We start from the raw sequence: 27,511 nt of genomic DNA, 5'->3' as shown, positions 1-27,511 counted from the left end.
ACAATGCAGAGGGCGCTACCATCTGACGCACGGTCAAATAATCCCAATCTTTTGTCACCCTCAGGTCTTTTGCGGTGTCAGACGGAGTCAGGCAGTAGGAATATGATGCCCTCTCCAGCTGGAGGATGCCAGATACAGTAGTGCTAGTCCTTGGCGACCTTGTTTCCAGGTAAGTAGTGCACTGCACAAGACGGCTTGTAGGCGAATTGACGGCCCGTAGCCGGAAAAGAGGCTCACGTTCAAAAGAGTCTGCCCCTCCATGCGGATCAACCGAGGGTAAAATGGCTGACGTTCAAAAGAGTCTGCCCCTCCATGCGGATCAACCGAGGGTCAAATGGCTCACGTTCAAAAGAGTCTGCCCCTCCATGCGGATCAACCGAGGGTCAAATGGCTGACGTTCAAAAGAGTCTGCCCCTCCATGCGGATCAACCGAGGGTCAAATGGCTGACGTTCAAAAGAGACGAGCCCCGCTTCGACCGGTGCTCCTCATGTCAAAGTGAAGAAATTCATTGAAGCGTGGTTAAAGGGAGGGAGTGATTGTGACTCTGTTATTAAGGGAGTCACAATCACTCCTGCCCTTTACCCGTGCTTCATTGAATTTCTTCACTTTGACATGAGGACACAAACCCTAACATACTAACAGACACTAATACGCTAACACAGACACTGACGCTAACGGACACTAATGGACACTAACACAATAACGGACAGTAACACACTAACGGACACTATTAGACACTCAAACACTAACAGACACTAACAGACACTAACAGGAGGATTCCTTCAACATGCTCTAGCACATCACAACTAACTAGCGATTCCACATCGGATACTCACTGTCGGTCTCGCAGGCAACCGTGCCGTCGTTGGGGCAGAAGCGGGTCTCTACCTTGCGTCGTCCGATCTGCAGCTCGTGGGGGTCTGTCAGCTGGGCGCGGCACATGTAGCGCATCCTCTGCTCCTGGCGTGCCCCGCCCTGGGTCACGTTGATGGGCATCCACGGGGTCCAGGGGGTGTTCCTCTTTACCTCTGGACACGCCTCCAGGTTACACGCCTTGTACTCCTGTAGGGGGAGGGTTGAGGGGGAGGGAGAAGAAAGAGAGAGAGAAAGAGAGGTCTTTATTATAAAAGCATAGCTATATGGGTGCTGAGGGTGCTGTAGCACCCCATGATGAATCTGAATAACAAAATATATATTAATATAAAATATATATATTTTTCACGAAAGTAGTACACTGGGCCTTTACTAGTATTAGCGGAGATATAGACATCTGTAGAGGGGGGGGGGGGCAATTCTGCATCTCATCTTTGGCAAAAAAAGGTAGTTGTTTAATTAAGAACAGTATCTTGCAGGATTCAATAGTTGGAATTGTAAGAGTTGTTGCCGTGTCCCTTTCTCTGCCATTGTCATTATAATGGAATCCAGAAAGAACAAAAACCTGTCCTCAAACATTTACATTAAAAGTTGCAAAGTTATGGGAAAAGACACAAAACATCCACATCCAATTAAATAAAGGGAACACTAAAATAACACATCCTAGATCTGAATGAATGAAATATTCTTATTAAATACTTTTTTCTTTACATAGTTGAATGTGCTGACAACAAAATCACACAAAAATTATCAATGGAAATCAAATGTATCAACCCATGGGTCTGGATTTGGAGTCACACTCAAAATTAAAGTGGAAAACCACACTACAGGCTGATCCAACTTTGATGTAATGTCCTTAAAACAAGTCCAAATGAGGCTCAGTAGTGTGTGTGGCCTCCACGTGCCTGTATGACCTCCCTACAACGCCTGGGCATGCTTCTGATGAGGTGGCAGATGGTCTCCTGAGGGATCTCCTCCCAGACCTGGACTAAAGCGTCTGCCAACTCCTGGACAGTCTGTGATGTCCCAGATGTGCTCAATTGGATTCAGGTCTGGGGAACGGACGGGCCAGTCCATAGCATCAATGCCTTCCTCTTGCAGGAACTGCTGACACACTCCAGCCACATGAGATCTAGCATTGTCTTGCATTAGGAGGAACCTAGGGCCAACCGCACCAGCATATGGTCTCACAAGGGGTCTGAGGATCTCATCTCGGTACCTAATGGCAGTCAGGCTACCTCTGGCGAGCACATGGAGGGCTATGCGGCCCCCCAAAGAAATGCCACCCCACACCATGACTGACCCACCGCCAAACCAGTCATGCTGGAGGATGTTGCAGGCAGCAGAACGTTCTCCATGGCGTCTCCAGACTCTGTCACGTCTGTCACGTGCTCAGTGTGAACCTGCTTTCATCTGTGAAGAGCAGTGGCGAATTTGCCAAACTTGGTGTTCTCTGGCAAATGCCAAACGTCCTGCACGGTGTTGGGCTGTAAGCACAACCCCCACCTGTGGACGTCGGGCCCTCATACCACCCTCATGGAGTCTGTTTCTGAACGGTTGAGCAGACATATGCACATTTGTGGCCTGCTGGAGGTCATTTTGCAGGGCTCTGGCAGTGCTCCTCCCGCTCCTCCTTGCACAAAGGCGGAGGTAGCGGTCCTGCTGCTGGGTTGTTGCCCTTCTACGGCCTCCTCCACGTCTCCTGATGTACTGGCCTGTCTCCTGGTAGCGCCTCCATGCTCTGGACACTACGCTGACAGACACAGCAAACCTTCTTGCCACAGCTCGCATTGATGTCCCATCCTGGATGAGCTGCACTACCTGAGCCACTTGTGTGGGTTGTAGACTCCGTCTCATGCTACCACTAGAGTGAAAGCACCGCCAGCATTCAAAAGTGACCAAAACATCAGCCAGGAAGCATAGGAACTGATAAGTGGTCTGTGGTCACCACCTGCAGAACCACTCCTTTATTGGGGGTGTCTTGCTAATTGCCTATAATTTCCACCTGTTGTCTATTCCATTTGCACAACAGCATGTGAAATTTAATGTCAATCAGTTTTGCTTCCTAAGTGGACAGTTTGATTTCACAGAAGTGTGATTGACTTGGAGTTTCATTGTGTTGTTTAAGTGTTCCCTTTATTTTTTTGAGCAGTGTATTTTCCTTTATCAAATAACATAAAAAAAAATGTTGTGCAGTATTAATCTACATCCTTACAAACCACTTAATGTGGTCATCTAGGTTTGTACCTGTAGATTGTCCATCACCATGAAGAAAAACAATGTATAATACAGTAATTGAGTACATTGAGGCATCAGGTGGTTTGTGAGGATATAATGTGATGATGTGGCTCAGTTAGTAGATGGTGCATGGTGCTTGCAATGCTAGGGTTATGGGTTCAATTCCCATAGGGGACCAGCATGAAAAAGTCTGAAAATGTATGCACTCACTACTGTACATTCCTCTGGATAAGAGTATCTATGGAAAAGGAATGAATAGACCATTTCAGTTCTCACATAGAAATAAGCTGTGGGCCTCCAGAATGGCGCAGCAGTCTAAGGCACTGTGCTGCGGTGTCACTACAGCCTGGAGTTCGATCCCATAGGACGGTGTAAAATTGGCCCAGTGTTGTCTGTGTTAGAGGAGGGTTTGGCTGGGAGGGGTTTATTTGGCTCATTGCGCTCTAGCAACTCCTTGTGGTGGGCCAGGAACCTGCAGGCTGACTTCGGTCCTCAGTTGAACTGTGTTTCCTCTGACACATTGGTGTGGCTGGCTTCTGGGTAAAGCGAGCAGGTGTTAAGAAGAGTGTCATGTTTTGTAGGACGCATGACACAACCTTTGCTTTTCCCCAAGCCCGTTGTGGAGTTGCAGTGATGAGACAAGATCGTAATTGGATATCAAGAAATTGGGGAGAAAAAGGGGGTAAAAATTACAACAAAAAAAGAAATAAGATGCATTTGCAAAGTATTTAAAGAAACTGAAAACCTATATCAAGCAAGTATTTTTATATTCCACAAGTATCAAATTAACTGTTTTGTACATATAATTATCAGACTCAAGTTACAAATGCTGGTAAACACTCAAATACATTTATTCTACATTTCTTCACAAAAATAGTGCACTGGGACTTTACTAGTCCAATATGTTCAGCGCAGGCAAAACATTTTTTTGGGGGGAGAATAAATGCTGCATTTATTAACAATGACCAACACAATTCCAACCAAAATAGAAGATTGTAAGAAATACTGTAGCCTACTATTACTATATCCAACCCAACTAGATTTGTTGCCAGTAACATGTATCCCAGTGTTTTAATTTTAATTTTTGACCTGCGACTCCCAAAAAAAGAGTGGTACAAAACTTGCGACCCCCACACATGCACATGGAAGTGTGCACACAATCGTTTGCGCAAATGTAGCCAGCCATAAACTGTGATTTATTTTCAAAACGCAAGATAGGCTACAGAAATAAACTGCCTTTTACACCTGCATTTGGTGCTGAAAGTCATTCATGTTAGCAGCCAATATCAACTAGCGATATATTATCTCACTTCTCCGGAGTCCAGAGCAGGGCCATAGTTTCCAATACATTTTAAGAAAGTTTTTACTATTTTCTACATTGTAAATTAATAGGGAAGACATCAAAACTATGAAATAACACATATGGAATCATGTAGTAACCAAAAAAGTGTTAAACAAATCAAAATATATTTATATTTGAGATTCTTCAAAGTAGCCACCCTTTGCCTTGACAGCTTTGCACGCTCTTGGCATTCTCTCTATCAGCTTCACCTGGAAGGCTTTTCCAACAGTCTTGAAGGAGTTCCCACATTTGCTGAGCGCTTGTTGGCTGCTTTTCCTTCACTCTGCGGTTCAACTCATCCTAAACCATCTCAATTGGGTTGAGGTCGGGTGATTGTGGAGGCCGGGTCAACCAGAGCAAAATCCTACGCCTACTTGTAGTGAATGTTGCAGGATCTGATGGAAAGCATGTTGTGTCCGTACCGCTCCATCACTTTGGAGGGCAGCCTGCCTGCAGAAGCTTGTTGGCTGCCGAGTAGACCTGTGCTTCCTCACAAATATCTTCATAAATTTGCCAGAATATGTTACATCGTAATTCCATAATACTGAAGTCAGTGTTATGTTACAGCTGCTTATCTTTAGACACATCCCCAGTACCAACCAAATTAGGCCTATCTGAAATAAGAAAAGTACCAATAAAATTGCCAGGTAGCCTATTATAGTTCTGGTAAAGATGAGTCAGTAGTAGATAAACTGTATTTTATATGGATGATAAATGTAGACCTATCTGTTTATTCCAGTAAAAACTGGAGGAAATTCTTTCTGGTCAATAATCTGGATATGCACACAGTCCTTTGTGCTGATGAATGGTCCTTGGTCAACAATCAAGACACACAACCTTTTGGTTCTGAAACATAGATGAGAATTTAACAACGGCATGCGGTAGGTTCAGAACAACAACAACAACAATAACCAATTTGTAAAAAATAATTTTACAAACCTTTTGGTTAAATTCTACCGTCAACAAAAAGTGCACTTTGAGGACTGGAAGGGCTAAGGGGCGCCTCTCAGGCTCACATACAGGTCCAGAGCAGCTATGTGAGCCAAGAGGTGTGTGTATGTGTGTGTGTGTGTGTGTGTGTGTGTGCATGCATCCGTCTGTCCGTCCATCCATATCTTACCAGTGCGCAGCCTGGGCAGCTGTTCCCATTCTCACAGCTCCTGACCCTGGAGTGGACCCCACCTCCACACTCAGCACTGCACTTAGTCCAAGAACCCCACGGGGACCAGAAGATAGGCTGGGGACATGACACACCCTCGTTACAGAACCTAGAGAGGGGAGGAGAGGAGACGGAACGGGAGGGTAGAAACGGATATCTATTCTGGAAGAAATGTAAATGTGTCTTCTGCCTTACACGGTGAGAGGCACTGGCATGTTAGGCTGATATTTACCTAAGACCATCATGCCCAAAAAGATACTGAGGGCCAATACTGTTACTGAAAAGTGCAAAACACGTCTCATAAATGAATTATAAATGTCCTTTCTTAGTAAATCACCTATACATGTTTGAGAGTTTTGTTCTTTTGAGTCAAGCGAACACGTTCATTATTCAGCAAAAAAATGACATAGCCATTGCATAACCAACATTTGTTCACAAATAGATCTGCCATCTCCCCCTCTCCTCTTACCTTTCGTCCCTGACGGGGCCCACACACACGCGACCACCGTGACGGGGCGACGGGTTGTTGCAGGAGCGCTGGCGCATCTCAAACCCCGTTCCACAGGTGGTGCTGCACTGTCCCCATGACGACCAGGGGGTCCAGCCTCCGTTTCTACGGCAACAGAAATGTGATGTTATAGGAGGTTCAAAGAATGCTGTAGCGCCGTGGGGAAACCAGTTTCAAGATTGAGACATCCAATAAGTACATCCAATAAGTCCAATGAGTCCAAACGGAAACAATGGCTTGATGAGTACAGAGTAAAACGTTTATTTGTAGAATCTAAAATAAAAAGTTTCAGGTAAAAAACGGTTCCAATATTCCAGGTAAACGAAAAAAGATTACAGAATTTTTTGTACCAAAGATATTTTCCCTAAAATATGCATTATAGAAGAACAAATTTGTAAGTGCTTAAGATTCCGTTCAATCTCTTTAAGCACTCAACACACTTATGAATATGGCCCTAATTTGGGATTCTGAGGGGGAAGCAAAACCACTTGCTCAGGAGCGAAATGTGACACCAGAAACACATTCTTCAATCTGCTTAAGTGCTCTGTTCCTCTGAAAGCATTTCTCAATTTTCAATAGCCACTTCCTGACAGACAGACATATGAGGCTGCGTCTGAAACAGCACCGTATCCCTTATGTACTGCACTACTTTTGACCAGAGTTCATGAGTAGTACACTATATAGGGAATGGGTTGTTATTTCACACCCTAAATGAGATGGTGGTTGGTGGTTAGGGTGGCAAAATTCCTGTAACTTTCCCCAAATTACCAGGTTTTCCAGAAATCCTGCTTGGAAGGAAGGAAGAAGCAGGAAATACGCAATCCTCCAATCAGGATCTATATAAATCCCTATTTCTTTTACATACCTGGAACAGTTGGAGACTTCGATGGTGGGCCCCTCACAGTTCCTCCCACCACAGCGAGCTGGAGGGTTGTCACACTGCCTGGAGCGACACAGACAGGTGCTGGTGCCTTCGCCATCGTCGTTGCTGCATTGTTGCCACGCTGCCCAGGGTCCAAAGCCGCCAATGGTGATCTGGTTCCTCAGCTGAAAATCCACACAGGGCAGAGAGAGAGAGAGATAAGAGTGTCAGGGAATTTACTGGATATCATTAATCATGTGACAATAACCTTGACACAGGAAAACTGTTATTTTACCTTTATTTAATCAGGAAAGACACCTGAGGCTAAAACTATTTTCCAAGGGCAACCTGGACAAACTGAGTCCCCAAGGCAAAACAAAATGTTACAATGTTAAACTGTCAGACTAATACTGTACTGTATATGACCAGAGTCCACAGGAGAGACCAGGCAGAGTGGAGGTATTCTAGGTTGTCAGGCAGGCAGCCCCAGGGGCTTACCAGTGACAATATTGACACCTAGGGAAATAACAAAACAAGTGGGGTAGGGGGAATTGGGGGTCCCTGTTGGCACTTACCGGACACACAGTGATGTTCTGACTCCACTGGCTCATGTTAGAGCTATCCTCCAGGGTGGTGCATCGCCTCTGTTTCCTGTCCCAGCCACAGTATGGGTCCCGGGCCTCCAGGCATAGCCTACAGGGGGCAAGAGAGATGGAGGAGAGGGGGAGGGATAGGGAGAGGGAGATGGTGAAAGAGAGAGCAGTCAGTCAAAGCAGTAAACACAAGCAAAGAACACCCACCAGCCCTGTGAGGCTGTCCCACTAAACCATGTACAAATAAACTCACTCTCCCTCCAGGCACACAGCCCGTACCCCTGTGATTCCTAAACTAAGGAGCGTCTGACTAGAGGTAAACAATTCAGTGACCCCCCCCCCCCACACACACACACACACACACACACAGCCGTGCAGCAACCAAACATCGATGAAATATGCAAGTTCCCAGTAAAAACAGGAGCTTAATGAGGGGTAATTAAATCTAAATATCTAAATAAAGTTAGGCCGTGGGAGACAGGGAGTGAGAGGGAGTGAGAGAAAGATGGGGAGGGAAAGAGAGAGCTGGAGAGAGAGAGACTAAAAGTGCAGAGAGAGAGCAAAAGAAAGAGAGCGAAAGAGAAAAGAGAGAGAAATAGAGAGAAAGAGAGAACTTATTGTAATAAACACATCAGTTCTTACTGCCCTGTACCAACTCCTGACTGCCTCCCTCGCAGACCTGGGTTCAATAGTATTTGATATAATTTCAAACACTTGATTGAGCTGGTCTGTTGCTGTAGAACCAATAGAAAAGTACCAAGTTCCAGGCAGGCTAAAGCAAATGCTTGAAGTATTTGAAAGATCTCAGATACTATTTGAACCCATATATGCTCCTTATTTCCTGCCTGTACTACCTCTTTACAGCCCCCTTAGCTAGCAGAGAGAAAGAAAGAGAATTATATTCTTGGCACCAGCCCCCTTGGTTTATTTGAGTGGGGCCTCTGGTGTTTCAGCTAGGAGGTCTAAGCATCACTTTGTGTTGTTACAGAACACACAGCCAAGCCCGAGCCAAGTCCTGCAGTGGGGAAGGTGTTTTAGGAGTTAGTGCTGAGCTGACATATTGTATCAACCTGCATCAGAGATGGCCTGACTCAGAGCTAGAGGGAGAGATAGGCTATGGGAAGGGATCCATGTTGTTGTGGTGTTGTTGTTGTGGTGACATCAGAGATATGGGAACGCTTCTGCTACACCATAGCTTTAAATGAGTGGTAAGTGAGAAGGTGAAGACCTGGCAAGCATAACATGTTGATTACGTTTAGCTGCCTCACCAAGCACTGTTAGTGTGCATTCTGTTTAGTCAGACACATAATGCTGCTTACAGACAGACAGGCTAAACACTCACACGTAAGAAGCCAGGTGGATGTGCATAATAATTCATTGTAAAGCAGATCTCTTTCTTAGAGGAGGATAATATCTAAGAGCATGGTGCAGATCTGAGGTCCAATTACCCTCCGTTACAGTAAGCCAGAAGTCAGGCCCGAGGACACACACCCACCCTCAGGGCGCACACCTCAAAGCTAAAATGCCTTCAGCTGAAAGAGTTTACCCTGGACCCATTAATTACAGTGAAGAAATCACACACACACACACACACACACACACACACACACACACACACACACACACACACACACACACACACACACACACACACACACACACACACACACACACACACACACACACACAGCGATGAAAGCCAGCCATCCATGTAAGCTCTTAAGACTACGAAAATGCGTCAGCTTGAAAAGAATGCTGACTTGACGTTTTTTGACGAGCGCAGTGAGTGAGAGGGGCAGTGGAGGACGGGTTTACCAGAGAGAAAAGGAGAGCCACCCTGCAGTACAAACATCACCGCAGGGCAGGGCATGCCAACCGTCCCGTCTGCTCACCTTACTCATGCCAGCTTACTGTAACAATGGGCCTCATAGGAATTCTTTAGATAAAGAGATTGGGGGTAATCCCGCTCTCTCTCTGTCTCTTTCTCTCTCACATGCACGCACATACAAGCATGCACAAACACAAACACACACACACACAGTGTGGACAGTAAGCTAAACCCACTAGTCTACACTGTAAATCGTACAAAAAAAAGGTGCTGTCCAGAATCTAAAATGGTTATTTGGCTGTCCCCATAGGAGAACCCTCTTTCCACTCCTCAGTGGAAAAGGTCCTTCATGGAAACAAAAAGGTTCTAACTGGAATCAAAAAGTGTTCTTCGAAGAGTTCTCCTATGGGGTTATCCGAACAACCATTTTAGGTTCTAGATCGCACCTTTTTTTGTAGGATTGTAAAAGTACAGGAGATCAGCCAGCCAGCTACAGACAAGGCTCTGATGTAGGCTCTGTAAGGGATGAAGTGGGAGCAGGTACACTCAGAAAAGTAGAACCATGTATGGTTCTTCAGTTTGTCCCCATAAGGGAACCCTTTTTGGTGCTAGGTAGATCCCTTTACAAAGTCACATTATGTGGCTTGAGAAGTTGTTTTGCTCCTGCTTTTCAGGCCACATCAGGCCTGCAAGTCACATTATGCTGGTTTGCAAAGTGATGTTTAATTCCTATTGGAATCCAGCCAGGGTTAGGATAGCCAACAAGTGAAATGTTTTATCACTGCATTCACAATGACTGCCAGCGTAGGGCAGATTAAATACTAAGACTATACTAAGACTACCTCACGTGCAATAAGTCAAATTAGATCAACCAATTTAAAAAAAAAAAAACTTTATTTGGCCTCCCGGGTGGCGCAGTGGTTAAGGGCGCTGTACTGCAGCGCCAGCTGTGCTATCAGAGACTCTGGGTTCGCGCCCAGGCTCTGTCGTAACCGGCCGCGACCGGCACAATTGGCCCAGCGTCACCCGGGTTGGCCGGTAGGGATGTCCTTGTCTCATCTCGCACCAGCGACTCCTGGGCCGGGCGCAGTGCGCGCTAACCAAGGTTGTTTCCTCTGACACATTGGTACGGCTGGTTTCCAGGTTGGATGTGCACTGTTTTAAGAAGCAGTGCGGCTTGTTTGGGTTGTGTATCGGAGGACGCATGACTTTCAACCTTGGTCTCTCCCAAGCCCGTACGGGAGTTGTAGCGATGAGACAAGATAGTAGCTACTAAACAATTGGATACCATGAAATTGGGGAGAAAACGGGGTAAAAATTCAAAAAAAAAAAACTTTATTTAACTAGAACAAATTCTTATTTTCAATGACGGCCTAGAACAACTGCCTTGTTCAGGGGCAGAACGACAGCATTTTACATTGACAGCATATGATCAGTGGGTTAACTGCCTTGTTCAGGGGCAGAACGACAGCATTTTACATTGTCAGCTCAGGGATTCGATCTTGCAACCTTTCGGTTACTAGTCTAACGCTCTAACCACTAGGCTACCTGCCGCCCAATGATGTGTGTGTGTGTGTGTGTGTGTGTGTGTGTGTGTGTGTGTGTGTGTGTGTGTGTGTGTGTGTGTGTGTGTGTGTGTGTGTGTGTGTGTGTGTGTGTGTGTGTGTGTGTGTGTGTGTGTGTGTGTGTGTGTGTGTGTGTGTGTTTCAATGACTGTGAGAAGACTATGGGAGATATAAAGGTTACAAGAAAGAGAGAAGGAGAGAAGGCTTCTGTATGGTTCTGACACCAACCCAAGATATTTAATTCACCGGCCTCTTTTACTGGTGACATAGCACACTATATCAAAACAGCGAAGCCTCAAAACAAAACACGGGCTGTTAAATTTTAAACAGAGCGACCGGCAAAAATAAACCAAACGATAAAACAATGTGGCTTGGCTGTCGACAGACAGCTTGTGATAAATCTCCAGAGTTCGCCAGGGGGCTTAATGGACATTTTAAAAGGGATTGTGAGAGCTGTAAACCTGCTGTCCTTTACTAGGCCTTTTAATAGAACGTCATAAAGACAGCAGTTATCACTTTCCGTTTAACTGCAAATCATGACCTCATAATTGTAAACAAGACAGAGACAGACAGACAGGTTGTGTAAATATTCTGATTAGAAATGTAAGCTGTCATAGCCAATAGGCATATTGGGGACGTCTGAAATGCAAATGGCGGGCAGCTTCCTGGATGACTGTACAGTACAGTACCCCCCCCCCCAGGGGACAGGCCAGCTTCAAGGCTTCCTCATCCCAGAAGAGAGGCTCTGTCCCTGGGGCTTCCCTCCAGCCTGCGCTGGGCTGCTCTGACGTGCCGGCCGTGGTTCATCATAAACCTTTGGCCAGATAAATCCCCCGGTTTAGCGTAGCGTTACACACTAATCGCAGCTCAGGATCCAATTAGCCTCATAGCACCGTGCTAGAGGGCTGGGGAGGGCTGAAACGTCCAGAAGCAGAAAGATGGCTGCCTGCCAGAAGGAGCCTTCTGCCTACTGAGTTGTCCTCCTGTCTGCTGCGCTGTCCTTCCTCTATCCCTCTTCTACTGTCCTATGGGGGAAGGGGGGGGGGGTGATGGTCACCTCACTGATACTAAACTACAGTGCACACATAGTAGCAGGAGACAGAGACAGAGAGAGAGAAAGGTGTGAGACAGAGAGAGACAGAGAGAGAGAGAGGTGTGAGAGAGAGAGAAAGAGGTGTGAGAGAGGGAGAGAGAGACAGAGAGGAGAAGGCAGAGCAGACGGTACAACCTCACTGAAAAAAAGAGGGAAAGTTTGTAAGCATTTCGGCAGCTGGGAGGGTGTGTGGCAGGTTAAGACAAACTGCCTGCCCAAATAAAGGCTGAAGGAGGAAAAAGGAGAAAGATGGAAGGAGGGAGAAAGAGGGAGAGAGGGAAAGAATGTGTAAAAGAGAGGGGGATAGAGAGAGAGAGTGAGTGAGAGAGAGATAGAGAGAGAAATATAAATGCTTTTAATATTGGGGGTTTGCCAGAGAGGAGAGCCCGTTAAAAGCAAAAACATTCTGCACCAGTGATGAATACGTACACTTTGTGATTACTTCCCCCTCTCCCCTCACTCTCTCTCTCTCAATCCCCCTCTCCCCTCCTCCCCTCACTCTCTCTCTCAATCCCCCTCTCCCCTCCTCCCCTCACTCTCTCTCTCTCAATCCCCCCTCTCCCTTCCTCCCCTCACTCTCTCTCTCGCAATCCCCCTCTCCCCTCCTCCCCTCACTCTCTCTCTCTCTCAATCCCCCTCTCCCCTCCTCCCCTCACTCTCTCTCTCTCTCAATCCCCCTCTCCCCTCCTCCCCTCACTCTCTCTCTCTCAATCCCCCTCTCCCCTCCTCCCCTCACTCTCTCTCTCTCAATCTCCCTCTCCCCTCCTCCCCTCACTCTCTCTCTCTCAATCCCCCTCTCCCCTCCTCCCCTCACTCTCTCTCTCTCTCAATCCCCCCTCTCCCCTCCTCCCCTCACTCTCTCTCTCTCAATCCCCCTCTCCCTAACAATCCCTCCCTCTCCATCTCTCTCAATCCCCCTCTCCCCTCCTCCCCTCACTCTCTCTCTCTCAATCCCCCCTCTCCCTAACAATCCCTCCCTCTCCATCTCTCTATCCCCTCTCTCCCCCATTCTCTCTCTCCCCCTTCTCCCTCTTTGTCCATGGCTCCCTGGTGTGTTCCTGGGAGTGGAGTGTTCATACAGGCTTAACAGCACTGTGTTTTAGAACCCTGTTGACAGGCTGGCGGCAGCATCAACAGACCATAAATTGTCTCTGCTAAGGACCAGTGGGTGGAATTAAAGTTCTTCTCACACAGACAATAAAACACTGGATTTATTCAGGGCTCCTGGGACGCTCTGGAGATGTTAAGGCCAGAATACTATATATAAATAGGTTATTATTGTCCCCAGGGCCCAACCTCAGGACTCAATGCTGATGACCAGGGTTTATAAGATAAAAAAATGCCCATGGGCATTAAAATAAACTTGAGAATTGAATAGTTCCCATCTGTAAAAGCAAATAACTATTATTTTGCCTGAGGGTCTGTGAAATATTAAATAAATAAATATTTTATCTTTATTTAACTAGGCAAGTCAGTTAAGAACAAATTCTTATTTTCAATGACGGCCTAGGAACAGTGGGTTAACTGCCTGTTCAGTTGTCAGCTCAGGGATTTGAACTTGCAACCTTCTGGTTACTAGTCCAACGCTCTAACCACTAGGCTACCCTGCCGCCCCACTAGGCTACCCTTGCTATCCACAAATGGTCTGATTGTGAAAATAATTTAATAAACAATGAAAACACCTGAAGTTCCCTGAGCTAGAGAGGATCAGGAAATCATTGAACTTCTACACTGGAAAAATGAGCTGGTCATGTTCATGGTGAACACACCGAGACAGCCACTTTGTGGTTTCATGATGTTGTTATAAACTCCTGCACCACAGGCCCACTAATCTGCTACCTCCCCTGACTGGCTAGTTGCAGCTATGGTAGTGCTGTAAATCACAAAGCAAGCAAAACTCCCACTCCAACTCTGTCTTCACCTTCACCACCTAAACATCAAGGGTACTACACTTAAGAGGTTGGCAGGGTAGTAGGGGTAAGTGGTTAGCATCTCAGGGCTTCTATCCTGATTTAACACATTTAACATTATTACACCACCTCCCAATCCTGCCATTGAGCTGTATGTATGGACCTGGAACACCTTGCCTCAGTGAAAGTGTTGACAGAGCTACTTTGCTGGCGCAGCTTGGCTACAACGTATCACTACCATGCAAACAACACTGCAGCCGCTGCAGAATAAATAAGGCTACTTACTTACAGAAAGTGGAGGTGAGAGAGTGAGAGAGCGTGAGTTCGAGAGGGAAAACACAGAGAGAAGGAGAGAGAGAGATTGAGAGTGGAGGTGGAGGCTGTACTTAGCAGTAGGTAGTGGCCATTGGGGAGGTCAGATGTAATTTTCACTAACAGAGGGCAGACTACACCACCTCTGTAGGCGGTGCAGCACATAGCAGTAAGTCACCACTAAACAGACAACACTGTGCAAAGCAATATGGCTGATTTGATCCCTAAACAGACACCAGGCACACTGTACCGTTCAAAGCTGTACACATTAGCTGAGCATACAAAACATTAGGAACACCTTCCTAATATTGAGTTGCACCCCCTTTTGCCCTCAGAACAGCCTCAATTCATTGGGGCATGGACTCTACAAGGTGTTGAAAGCGTTCCACATGGATGCTAGCCCATGCTGACTCCAATGCTTCCCACAGTTGTGTCAAGTTGGCTGGATGTCCTTTGGGTGGTGGACCACTCTTGATATACACGGGAAACTGTTGAGTGTGAAAAACCCAGTAGCATTGCATTTCTTGACACTCAAACTGGTGCGCCTGGCACCTACCACCATACCCCGTTCAAAGGCACTTACAATCTTTGTCTTGTCCGTTCACCCCCTGAATGACCACAGATATAAAAAATATAATAATAACAGCACTTAAACATTAGGAGTTTTCCCAGTGCTGTATTTCCATTAACATCCTATCCATTCATGCTGATATAGGGGGCAAAGACAGAACCAATCATTTCCTTCTCTGGCTGAACACTAGTATAGTACTGCCATTCATGTGGTAACAGAGGAAGGATCCTTTTCCAGAGCGAGGGGTTATCTCTGTAAAAAAAAACGGATAACTTTAGACTTCAAAATAAACCATGCCATGGCCTCTGTAGTTTTTCTACACAAGACTGCTCCACAGAAACCTCCATTGTGTCTCACAGAGGGGGCTGAAGAAGCCAATATGAATTGATGTATTGCTGTAGTTCCACTAGTTATTATGAGGTTTCATTATGAAAGGCTGTATGTGTGAATGGGACTGGGATGGCCACCCACAGATCAGGCTAGGCCACTGACCGACTGGAGAATAGCCTGGCCGGCTCAGCCAGACAGACAGACAGCAGGACAATGTGTTTTGTCACCCCACCTGGTGGGTGTCCTTCATAAGACCCACTGACATCCGCCACGCCTTCGGAGAAAGAGGGGGACAGAGAAAGGGAGAGGTCTTTGGATAATCCAATTCAGAAAGACATAACCTCTTTATAGGCTTCTGGCAGAGTGTTGTTGTCCTGGGGCTGTCTCCTGCAGGCTGATGTATTAACACAGAGGAAGAGTGTTGTTGTCCTATGACTGTCTCCTGCAGACTGATTTATTAACACAGAGGCAGAGTGTTGTTGTCCTGGGGCTGTCTCCTGCAGACTGATGTAATGACACAGAGGCAGAGTGTTGTTGTCCTGGGACTCTCTCCTGCAGACTGATTTAATAACACAGAGGCAGAGTGTTGCTGTCCTGGGACTCTCTCCTGCAGACTGATTTAATAACACAGAGGCAGAGTGTTGCTGTCCTGGGGCTGTCTCCTGCAGACTGATTTAATAACACAGAGGCAGAGTGTTGTTGTCCTGGGACTCTCTCCTGCAGACTGATGTAATGACACAGAGGCAGAGTGTTGTTGTCCTGGGACTGTCTCCTGCAGACTGATTTAATAACACAGAGGCAGAGTGTTGCTGTCCTGGGACTCTCTCCTGCAGACTGATTTAATAACACAGAGGCAGAGTGTTGTTGTCCTGGGACTGTCTCCTGCAGACTGATTTAATAACACAGAGGCAGAGTGTTGTTGTCCTGGGACTCTCTCCTGCAGACTGATTTAATAACACAGAGGCAGAGTGTTGTTGTCCTGGGACTCTCTCCTGCAGACTGATGTAATGACACAGAGGCAGAGTGTTGTTGTCCTGGGACTCTCTCCTGCAGACTGATTTAATAACACAGAGGCAGAGTGTTGCTGTCCTGGGACTCTCTCCTGCAGACTGATTTAATAACACAGAGGCAGAGTGTTGTTGTCCTGGGACTCTCTCCTGCAGACTGATTTAATAACACAGAGGCAGAGTGTTGTTGTCCTGGGACTCTCTCCTGCAGACTGATTTAATAACACAGAGGCAGAGTGTTGTTGTCCTGGGGCTGTCTCCTGCAGACTGATTTAATAACACAGAGGCAGAGTGTTGTTGTCCTGGGACTCTCTCCTGCAGACTGATTTAATAACACAGAGGCAGAGTGTTGTTGTCCTGGGACTCTCTCCTGCAGACTGATTTAATAACACAGAGGCAGAATGTTGCTGTCCTGGGGCTGTCTCCTGCAGACTGATTTAACAACACAGAGGCAGAGTGTTGTTGTCCTGGGACTCTCTCCTGCAGACTGATTTAATAACACAGAGGCAGAGTGTTGCTGTCCTGGGACTCTCTCCTGCAGACTGATTTAACAACACAGAGGTAGAGTGTTGCTGTCCTGGGGCTGTCTCCTGCAGACTGATTTAATAACACAGAGGCAGAGTGTTGTTGTCCTGGGACTCTTTCCTGCAGACTGATTTAATAACACAGAGGCAGAGTGTTGCTGTCCTGGGGCTGTCTCCTGCAGACTGATTTAATAACACAGAGGCAGTGTTGCTGTCCTGGGGCTGTCTCCTGCAGACTGATTTAATAACACAGAGGCAGAGTGTTGCTGTCCTGGGGCAGAATAGCCTGGGATTGCAATGACAAACAATATGCAAAGACAGAAAATAGAACCATGTCAATTTCTGTGTAAATCCTGTTTGTGTCTGTATATATGGCTGTGAAATGTATGCATTCTGCATCAACTTTTATTTGAATAAGATTTCCTAAAAGCCTAAACTAAAGAATAATAGGCCCTTCACACTTTCCTGCATGTTCTGAGCCGACCTTAGATATCACAATAAATCACAGTGATTGACAGCCCGTCACCTGTCATGTATATTTGCAGTTCTGCATGGTTCTCTCTCTCTGTGTCCCTTGACAACTGACTGTGTCTGCTACTGAGGCTGGCAGATATAAGGCAGCATGCAGGATTAAGGACAGTGTTCCCCTGTTGTGCCCTTGAAGCCCAGTGTGATTATTCCACCCCACTGTGTTTTAAATAGGCCTGGGTACCGAGGCTTCCGCTCTGCTCTCACATCTCCTCACTCACACCTTGTTTAGTATTCACCACTGTACCTGACGGAGAGGAGTGAGTGTGTGTGTGTGCGCGTCTGTGTGTGTGTTACCGCTGGTGACATGTGATGGAGAAAGGAGCGAGCTGATTCATCATATGCATGAGCCCCCCCCACCCACACACACACGCGCGCACGCACACACACACACGCGCGCACACACACACACACACACACACACACACACACACACACACACTCCTCCACATACAACAATCTCCTATACAGTCGGTTGCCCTTCATGCACACCCGCATGCGTATATTGCACAGCGAGCTGACAAAGCATGGATGCAGCTCTAGAGAGTTGATTGAAAGCATTGATGAAATGCATAAGGCCTGACAAACAGAGAGGAGAGAGAGAGTGAGATGGGAGGGCTTTTCTCCTCCTCACTCAGCCGTGAGAGAGAGAGGGGGGAGGTTTAGATGAACGACAGAGGCAGCCATCAGGCAGCTTATTCTGGAGATGACAGCCAGAGCATTGAGCAGAGCTCACACTCAGAGACTCATATTGAACTGGCAGGAGTCAGGCAGGGCAGAGTCTGAGCCACACGTCTCCCACTAAATGAGCGTGAATCAGAGAGACAGTAAAAGATAAAGTAAGGCTTCCTTTCTCTGTTCTCACTCTTTGTTAGAAACACTGCTTGGTTAATTAAAAGCAACACCGCAACAAATTAAATGTGTTATTGTTTTGGTAGTGTATCATCAAATAATTAATATATTAGTACCGAGTCCCAAGAGATAAGACTGCACAGTCAGTTACTCAGGCTGGTATAATTCCAGCACTTTATACTCATGGCAAGTGACTACAATTAAGCAATAAACAACACTCTGTACATTTCTATGGTAATATACCACAACCAGTGATGTAGTGGTAAAAACATTGTTGCGCAGTCTCTGATTGCCGGGAACGGTGAAAAAAGTAACGCTTCCTATACTTTCAATGTTTTTTCCCGCGAAAGGTTGGTAAGATGTGTCTACTTGCGTTTACCATCCACTACACCACTGACCACAACCCTGGGATGACATGCAGAATGTGGAATAATTCTCAGTCTGAGACATTCATGTCTCAGTCATGTAGTTGCAGCTTTTGCTCACCTGTACTCTTCCATAAGGTTGGGTTTGTTGGCCAGGTTGGCTTTTATTGCACTTGTACAAAACAGAAAAATGTAAGAAACTCACATCTCAGTCTTGTAGTTGGAGCATCTCTCCAGAGGGATCTTCAGAACTTTGTTGTTGAGTCCTACAAACAGTGACCTATCACTTTGAAGGATCTGCAGGCTCAAGATTGGCTCCTGCACCCCAGCGGGGAAGAGCTGGATCTCCTCAAGGTAGCACCCTTGAAGGCTCTTATTGGTGGTCGCAAGAGCCTTCAGGATGGTGCCGTACTCTGATTGGAGGAGAGAGGAGGAAGAAGATGATGAGAAATCATTGATTGTGCTGTATACAGCCTAGAGTCAAGAGGTTTTCCTATTCAGGTCATGTGGCTAGGAAAAACACAGAGCTCTATAATATGACAAAAATAATATGAAAATCCTTTGGCTGGACAGCTAGTGAAGCGTGCCGGGTTCCTCTCTAGGTTTCTTCCTTCTAGGGAGATTTACCTTGCTAATGTGCCCTTTCCTTTATAAGTCAATTTAATTGATTGACCCCTGACCTTTGAACTCAACTGACCTGTGCCAATGTACATGACATGGTAGAGTGTGTCGTGACCCTGTACGATGTCCACCACCAGCCTGGAGAAGCGCACATCATCCTGCATGACCAAGGGGTCCACAGAGACGGGCTGCACCACGTCGTTCATCAGGTACAGCCGCTGGGCGTCCTGAAGGCTGCGCTCCGTCAGACCATCGTTAGGACCGCCGTCGTCATCTATGGTACCACACTGAGGAGGGGAGGGGGGATGGGAAGGGAAGGGAAGGGAAGGGAGAAAGGGGGAGAGAGACAGGGAGGGAGGGAAAGGGGGGATGAGAGAGAGAGAGTGCGAGAGAGGAGTGAGAGAACAGGAGAAAGAGTGAAGAAAGACAGAGGAAAAGAAAGAAAGAGAAAGAGAGAGAGTGATGGTACAAAAAAAAGAAGTTACTGAATAATGTAGGGTAAGTAACATTTATATAAGGTAGCATTGTTTAAAGTGGCTAGTGATATATTTACATAATTTCCCATCAATTCCCATTATTAAAGTGGCTGGAGTTGAGTCAGTGTCAGTGTGTTGGCAGCAGCCACTCAGTGTTAGTGGTGGCTGTTTAACAGTCTGATGGCCTTGAGATAGAAGCTGTTTTTCAGTCTCTCGGTCCCAGCTTTGATGCACCTGTACTGACCTCGCCTTCTGGATGATAGCGGGGTGAACAGGCAGTGGCTCGGGTGGTTGATGTCCTTGATGATCTTTATGGCCTTCCTGTGACATCGGGTGGTGTATAAGTTTGCCCCCGGTGATGCGTTGTGCAGACCTCACTACCCTCTGGAGAACGGTTGAGGGCGGTGCAGTTGCCATACCAGGCGGTGGTACAGCCCGGATTGTGCATCTGTAGAAGTTTGTGAGTGCTTTTGGTGACAAGCCGAAATAATAGGGGGGTGTTCCCTCTGCTGTTTTGAAGTCCACAATCATCTCCTTAGTTTTGTTGACTTCGTCTCATCTTAATAGTCAGTGTGAGGATGATTGTTGTTCAGGAAGTCCAGCTTTGCCGAGCTGTAGTCGATGAACAGCATTCTCACATAGGCTTGTCCAGATGGGTTAGGGCAAGTGTGGTTGAGATTGCATCGTCTGTGGACCTATTTGGGCGGTAAGCAAATTGGAGTGGGTCTAGGGTGTCAGGTAGGGTGGAGGTGATATGGTCCTTGACTAGTCTCTCAAAGCACTTCATGATGACGGATGTGAGTGCTACGGGGCGGTAGTCATTTAGCTCAGTTACCTTAGCTTTCTTGGGAACAGGAACAATGAAGCATGTGGGAACAGCAGACTGGTATAGGGATTGATTGAATATGTCCGTAAACACACCGGCCAGCTGGTCTGCGCATGCTCTGAGGGCGCGGCTGGGGATGCCATCTGGGCCTGCAGCCTTGCGAGGGTTAACACGTTTAAATGTCTTACTCACCTCGGCTGCAGTGAAGGAGAGACCGCATGTTTTCGTTGCAGGCCGTGTCAGTGGCACTGTATTGTCCTCAAAGCGGGCAAAAAAGTTATTTAGTCTGCCTGGGAGCAAGACATCCTGGTCCGTGACTGGGCTGGGTTTCTTCCTGTAGTCCGTGATTGACTGTAGACCCTGCCACATGCCTCTTGTGTCTGAGCCGTTGAATTGAGATTCTACTTTGTCTCTGTACTGGCGCTTAGCTTGTTTGATAGCCTTGCGGAGGGAATATATTCGGTCATGTTACCAGACACCTTGCCCTGATTAAAAGCAGTGGTTCGCGCTTTCAGTTTCACACGAATGCTGCCATCAATCCACGGTTTCTAATCGTTGCTATGGGAACGACATCTTCAACGCACGCCTCTGCCTGTGGTCCCATTTCCTTCCTCGGACCAGCGTTTTGGGAGCCTCTTGTTTTAGTTTCTGTCCAGTAATCACGCTTATTCACACTTACAATACTGTTACACTGTAATGATTGTTGTTTGGCAAACAACATCTCTGTGTCTGGCAAGCTACAGCAACAATATGCTTTTGAAATGCCGGATGACATGAATTTCTTCATAAAGCTACAGTTGCATTGCTAAAAAGTCGTTTTTTTGGGTCGCTGCATAGGATCCATGATGTGGGCTTTGGGGTGCACTGTATGTAATCCCTGGAAATTAAAAAAACAAAAAACTGCATATAGGAACGCGAAGCGAGGCGGCCATGCAGTGCCACCTAGATGCAGAGTCTGTTAGGACTGGTTCATATATGCAGTGCCACCTAGATGCAGAGTCTGTTAGTCCTGTTTCTGGGGACACGCAGGGTGAGCAGGATTTTGCTCCAGACCAGCACTAACCTGGAAGTTGGGGATGGAGTTGGGGTGGGCAGTACCTGGAAGTTGGGGATGGAGTTGAGGTGGGCAGTACCTGGAAGTTGGGGATGGAGTTGGGGTGGGCAGTAAATGGAAGTTGGGGATGGAGTTGGGGTGGGCAGTACCTGGAAGTTGGGGATGGAGTTGGGGTGGGCAGTACCTGAAGTTGGGGATGGAGTTGGGGTGGGCAGTACCTGGAAGTTGGGGAAGGGGTTGGGTAGTACCTGGAAGTTACTTGACATTTGGGGAAGGGGTTGGGGGTTGGCAGTATCTGGAAGTTGGGGAAGAGGGGGTAGTACCTGGAAGTTGGGGAAGATGTTTTGGCAGTACCTGAAAATTGGGGGTGGGTAGTACCTGGAAGTTGGGGATGGGGTTGGGGGTGGGCAGTACCTGGAAGTTGGGGAAGGGGTTGGGTAGTACCTGGAAGTTGGGGAAGGGGTTGGGGGTGGGCAGAACTTGACATTTGGGGAAGGGGTTGGGGGTTGGCAGTATCTGGAAGTTGGGGAAGAGGTTGGGTAGTACCTGGAAGTTGGGGAAGATGTTTTGGCAGTACCTGAAAATTGGGGGTGGGTAGTACCTGGAAGTTGGGGATGGGGTTGGGGGTGGGCAGTACCTGGAAGTTGGGGAAGAGGTTGGGGGTGGGCAGTACCTGGAAGTTGGGGAAGAGGTTGGGGGTGGGCAGTACCTGGAAGTTGGGGAAGGGGTTGGGCAGTACATGGAAGTTGGGGAAGGGGTTGGGGGGGAGTATCTGGAAGTTGGGGAAGAGGTTGGGTAGTACCTGGAAGTTGGGGAAGATGTTTTGGCAGTACCTGAAAATTGGGGGTGGGTAGTACCTGGAAGTTGGGGATGGGGTTGGGGGTGGGCAGTACCTGGAAGTTGGGGAAGAGGTTGGGGGTGGGCAGTACCTGGAAGTTGGGGAAGAGGTTTGGGGTGGGCAGTACCTGGAAGTTGGGGAAGGGGTTGGGCAGTACATGGAAGTTGGGGAAGGGGTTGGGGGTGGGCAGTACCTGGAAGTTGGGGGTGGGGTTGGTGGTGGGCAGTAACTGGAAGTTGGGGAAGGGGTTGGGTAGTACATGGAAGTTGGGGAAGGGGTTGGGTAGTACATGGAAGTTGGGGAAGGGGTTGGGGGTGGGCAGTACCTGGAAGTTGGGGGTGGGGTTGGTGGTGGGCAGTACATGAATGTTGGGATGGGTAGTACCTGAAAGTTGGGGATGGGGTTGGGGGTGGGCAGCCAGGTAGAGCGGGGGTTCTCCTGGGAACGGAAGGGCCCATTGAAGGCCTGGGTGATGGAGCTGAGGTTAAATGCACACACTGCAGATGCTGCTATACTGTTCCTGTAGGACAGAGAAAGAGAGGGCGAGGAGAGGAGAGGGAGAGAGGAGAGGGAGAGAGGAGAAAGAGAGAGAGAGATGGAAAGAGAGAATAAGAGAGGGGGGAGAAGAGGGACACAGAGAGAGACAGTGTTAAAAACCCAGTGAACAAAGAGGTTACAGTGTTGCTCATATGTCTCTCTAACTGAGAGCTCAAATTGATCCATTATGTACACCACACTGTCTAACAGTCCCATCTTTTACAGGTGCATTAAAGACACTGCCCGTGTGATTCTGCTGGAAGCTGTGTCTGTGCTTCACAATTGTCATGAGACTGCTAAAGTGAATTAAGATACACACACACACAAACAGATACACCCTCCCCCCTCGCCCCACGCACACACACACACTCACTGCACTGAACAGACTTTACTGTACAATACAATTACTGTACAATAAACTCTACTTTACTATACTTTCCTTTGTATGGAATGCCAGCACACTCATAAATGGGCTGGTATATTGTAGCACGGGGATGGTGAAGAGTACGATACAATAGGGCCCTATGGAATCACTGTATGGTTTGACATTTGTTACGTTCTTCTTTTATACATTTCCATATCTGTTATGTTCTTACAGAGAACAGTATGAACACTGTATGTCATACATGCCTTATATACGTATATACGTGTGTTGTCCCTACACCTTAGTGGTTTGTATCTAGCAACCATCGTGGAGATCCGATTGAGCTCTGTAGAAATGCATTAACACTGTCAGAGAGTGTGAGACTGCGTCAGTGAGTGAGTGTGCTTCCAGCGGTGAGCAGCCAGCAACCTAACCCAACTTACAAAACCACAGACAATTAGCTGCAACAACCACTAACCAGGCTGCAGCCACAGAGCTAGATACACCCTCTCCCCGCCTCCCTGACACTGTGGTGTCCCAGGGACTGTGTTATGGGAGAAAAAGGCAGAAGAGCCCAACCAGAGCTGGTGACTTCAACAACATCCACTGTACTTCGTCATTTTTCTGCACATGCTCAGTGCAGCTAAGTGACACTGCTTCATCCCAAATGGCATCCTATTCCCTATACAGTGCACTACTTTTGACCAGGGCCCATAGGGTCTAGTCAAACGTGTCACACTATATAGGTATTAGGGTGTCATTTGGGACACAACCATTGCCTGCTTCTGCACATGCTCAGTGGAGCTCAGTGGTGAAGGCTTCTATGATAATAAATCATAGAGAGCAGACTAGCATGGATGATACACATCATCACACCAGATGGCCCATATATACAGTACCAGTCAAAAGTCCGAACACACCTACTCATTCAAGGTTCTATACTTTATTTTTACTATTTTCTATATTGTAGAATAACAGTGAAGACATCAAAACTATGAAATAACACATGGAAAAATGTAACCAAAACAATTGTGAAATGTCTTTCCTTCTTAATGCGTTTGAGCCAATCAGTTGTGTTGTGACAAGGTACAGTAGGGGTGGTATACAGAAGCTATACATACTTGGTAAAAGACCAAGTCCATACTGTATTATGGCAAGAACAGCTCAAATTAGAAAAGAAAAACAACAGTCCATCATTACTTTGGGACATGAAGGTCAGTGAATGCATACAATTTGAAGAACTTTGAACGTTTCTTCGAGTGCAGTCGCAAAAACCATCAAGCGCTATGATGAAACTGGCTCTCATGAGGACCGCCACAGGAAAGGAAGACCCAGTGTTACCTCTGCTGCAGAGGACAAGTTCATCAGAGTTAACTGCACCTCAGAATGCAGCCCAAATAAATGCTTCACAGAGTTCATGTAACAGACACATCTCAACATCAACAGTTCAGAGGGGACAGCGTGTGTCAGGCCTTCATGGTCGAATTGCTGCAAAGAAACCACTACTAAAGGACACCAATAAGAAGAAGAGACTTGCTTGGGCCAAGAGTCACAGGCAATGAACATTAGACTGGTAGAAATCTGTATTTTGGTCTGATGAGTCTAAATTTGAGATGTTTGGTTCTAACTGCCGTATTTTTGTGAGACGCAGAGTACTGTAGGTGAACGGATGATCTCCGCATGTGTGGTTCCCACAGTGAAGCAAGGCACACTTAACCAGCATGGCTACCACAGCATGCTGTAGTGATACTCCATCCCATCTGGTTCGCGCCTAGTGGGACTATCATTTTTTTTCCAACAGGACAAAAAAGTGAAGGAGTGCTGCATCAGATGACCTGGCCTCCACAGTCACCCGACCTCAACCCTATTCAGAGGGTTTGAGACGAGTTGGACCACAGGAAAAGCAGCCAACAGATCAAATACTTATGTCATGCAATAAAATGCAAATGAATTACTTAAAAATCATACAAATGTGATTTTCTGAATTTTTGTTTTAGATTCCATCTCTCAAAGTTGAAGTGTACCTATGATAAAACATTACAGACCTCTACATGCTTTGTAAGTAGAAAAACCTGCAAAATCGGGAGTGTATCAAATACTTGTTCTCTCCTCTGTATATATATACACACTGTATGTGTGGCATAGAGACACCTGGATTCCAAAATACTTTCTAACACACACAATTACACACAAGTGCGCGCATGCACACACACACAGTAACAGATGTGCTGTGCCTATCATTGGCAGGCTCTAGTCTCAGCAGGGTATATGGAGCTAATGCAGTCTGTGCACCTCACCTCAATTGAAAAAAACCCCAGAAAAAATACATCAAGTGTGTTCCACATGGTACCCTATTCCCCATATAGTGAACTCCTTTTCAAAAGAGCCCTATGGAATTTGGGACACAGTTAAGGTAAAAATGTTTTTCCAACCAGTGAATACCTGCATCGCAGCAGAAACAAAAAGCACACTCAGCATCCCCTGTACCGTACGACAGGCAGGGAGGCAGCGAGCAGAAAATGAAGTAAGGCTAAGATTATCCATATATATTTATTTTTTATTTTATCATTTTTGGGGGGAAGGGGTTGGGGGTCTCTCATGGGTCTCTCGGTCGCGGCCGGCTACGACACAGCCTGGACTCAAACTAGGATCTCTAGTGGCTCTGCTACTGTAGCACTGCGATGCAGTGCCTTGACCACTGCGCCACTCGGGAGGCCCATCCATATATATTTTTACTGCATAACAATGCAGTATCTGAGCTACAATGCTATAGTCTGAAACAATCACTTTGATGAGTGGAGACTGAGTCAGGTAGCTATAAAACAGCAGCAGCTATGTTACAATACAGTACAAAAGATTACTGTCTTGTGCACATGCTAAAAAAAGGTGCCTGGAAGTAGTATTTTTAGCTGAAAGAATAATTTGTAAAAGTAAAGCGAATAATCATAGTAATGGTATATCTGTTTGATTCTTACCCAACATGTTCCAGGGGGAATATAGCTCATTTCAAGGTGCATTTGATGTTATTATGTTGAGGTGAAGGAAAAAGTTTAGAAAAAAATCTGGCAAAATCAGGCAAAAATATGTATCACCTTTCAGATAGCTGCACACACACATTACACCATGCCAGGACACCATGGTTACCAGGTTACTGAGGAGACATGCCAAATCAGATCACTGTGTGAGCCAATCAGCTTCTTCTACGATAACACCTGCAGCAGCATCCAGCTGCTCATTCAGAACGCATACCAAATATGGAGAAAGCCATTGCAATGAAATCACCTCAGGATTTTCAACATTAGCCAGTGACAGTCCCATTTCAATGTGAGAAACACAGTTGCTGTCAAGCCTCACTCAGAGGCCGTAACAGAGGAAAGGACGAGGGAGGGAGATGCCAATAAGGTCCAGAGTTAATTATAAGGCCTCAGCATGCTCTGAGGGTCTTAAGTTCACTACTCTGACGAGATAATGATAGCAAACCCAGTCAGCTGCTAAAAGCAAATGCAGATGGAGACCAGCATATCTCTCTCTCTCTCAAACTCTCTCTTTACCTCCCCCCTTAATTCTCTCCCTCCCTCCCTCTCTCTGTTCTGTTTTACAGTTCAAACTCCTGGGAGTTCTTTGACCATGTTCAATTTAACACAGACAGTTGGAGACAGTGCTTCCTGTGATTGCATTATGATATCACACTATTCAGAATAGTTTTAGGGAGGGACTGGGGGATTGAGAGAAAGATAGGGACCGAGACAAAAGATTGGAATGGGAAAGAGGGAGGGATACACACACGCGCACATGCACATCCACGCACATATGTCCTGTACTGAGAAGTAATGATAGCCTCAGCTCCGGTAGTGATGGAGAGCAGCCACCTACTGGGAGTCAGAACTTTACAGGTGAGAGCAGCAGAAGGCGAGGGGGATGATTCCTCTCCCCTGAGAGAGAGCAGAGCACAGCAGAGCAGAGCATGGAACACATCTGAATACCAACAACTGTACTATACCACACCCCTCAACTCCACACTCCAAAACCTCAGTCTGTGAAAGCATCACAGTGAGATTTTCTTTCTTTCAGAAAAGGGTAAAACTCTCTCACTTCCTCTTCACCTATGGACCACATTCATGTTATTTCTTTTCCACAAAAGGGCAACATTCACATTGTGGATGCATCTTCTGTTGTGCTCACACTCATTTCTCCCTCTAGTGAAGTGGATGATACCGCATTCCTTAAACAATGGTCTGTGTAACCCAGGCTTATGAGTCAGGGCACAGCTCACACAGTACAGTAACACACAGGATGTGTCGCGATTAGCACCCTATTCCCTATGTAGTGCACTA

General features: G+C 46.7%; 1 protein-coding gene across 2 annotated transcripts in view; it reads right to left on the bottom strand.

Annotated features, from left to right (window-relative positions):
- The window catches only part of LOC139400870 (sema domain, seven thrombospondin repeats (type 1 and type 1-like), transmembrane domain (TM) and short cytoplasmic domain, (semaphorin) 5Ba), a 185,106-nt gene that overhangs the window by 33,931 nt on the left and 123,664 nt on the right, over positions 1-27,511 (bottom strand). For both annotated transcript variants that reach the window (XM_071145456.1, XM_071145457.1), the window contains exons 10-17: positions 22,661-22,796; positions 19,159-19,369; positions 18,667-18,874; positions 7,559-7,676; positions 6,987-7,168; positions 6,083-6,226; positions 5,575-5,722; positions 838-1,063 (exon numbers count right to left, since the gene is read on the bottom strand). In XM_071145456.1, coding sequence (XP_071001557.1) covers positions 838-1,063; positions 5,575-5,722; positions 6,083-6,226; positions 6,987-7,168; positions 7,559-7,676; positions 18,667-18,874; positions 19,159-19,369; positions 22,661-22,796 — 1,373 coding nt within the window. The remainder of the gene's footprint in view (positions 1-837; positions 1,064-5,574; positions 5,723-6,082; positions 6,227-6,986; positions 7,169-7,558; positions 7,677-18,666; positions 18,875-19,158; positions 19,370-22,660; positions 22,797-27,511) is intronic.

Source organism: Oncorhynchus clarkii, chromosome 3 (genome assembly GCF_045791955.1).
Source record: "Oncorhynchus clarkii lewisi isolate Uvic-CL-2024 chromosome 3, UVic_Ocla_1.0, whole genome shotgun sequence".
Lineage (NCBI taxonomy): Eukaryota > Metazoa > Chordata > Actinopteri > Salmoniformes > Salmonidae > Oncorhynchus > Oncorhynchus clarkii.
The sequence above is the reverse complement of the archived record's forward strand: the minus strand, read 5'-3'. Positions and strand labels throughout refer to the sequence as shown.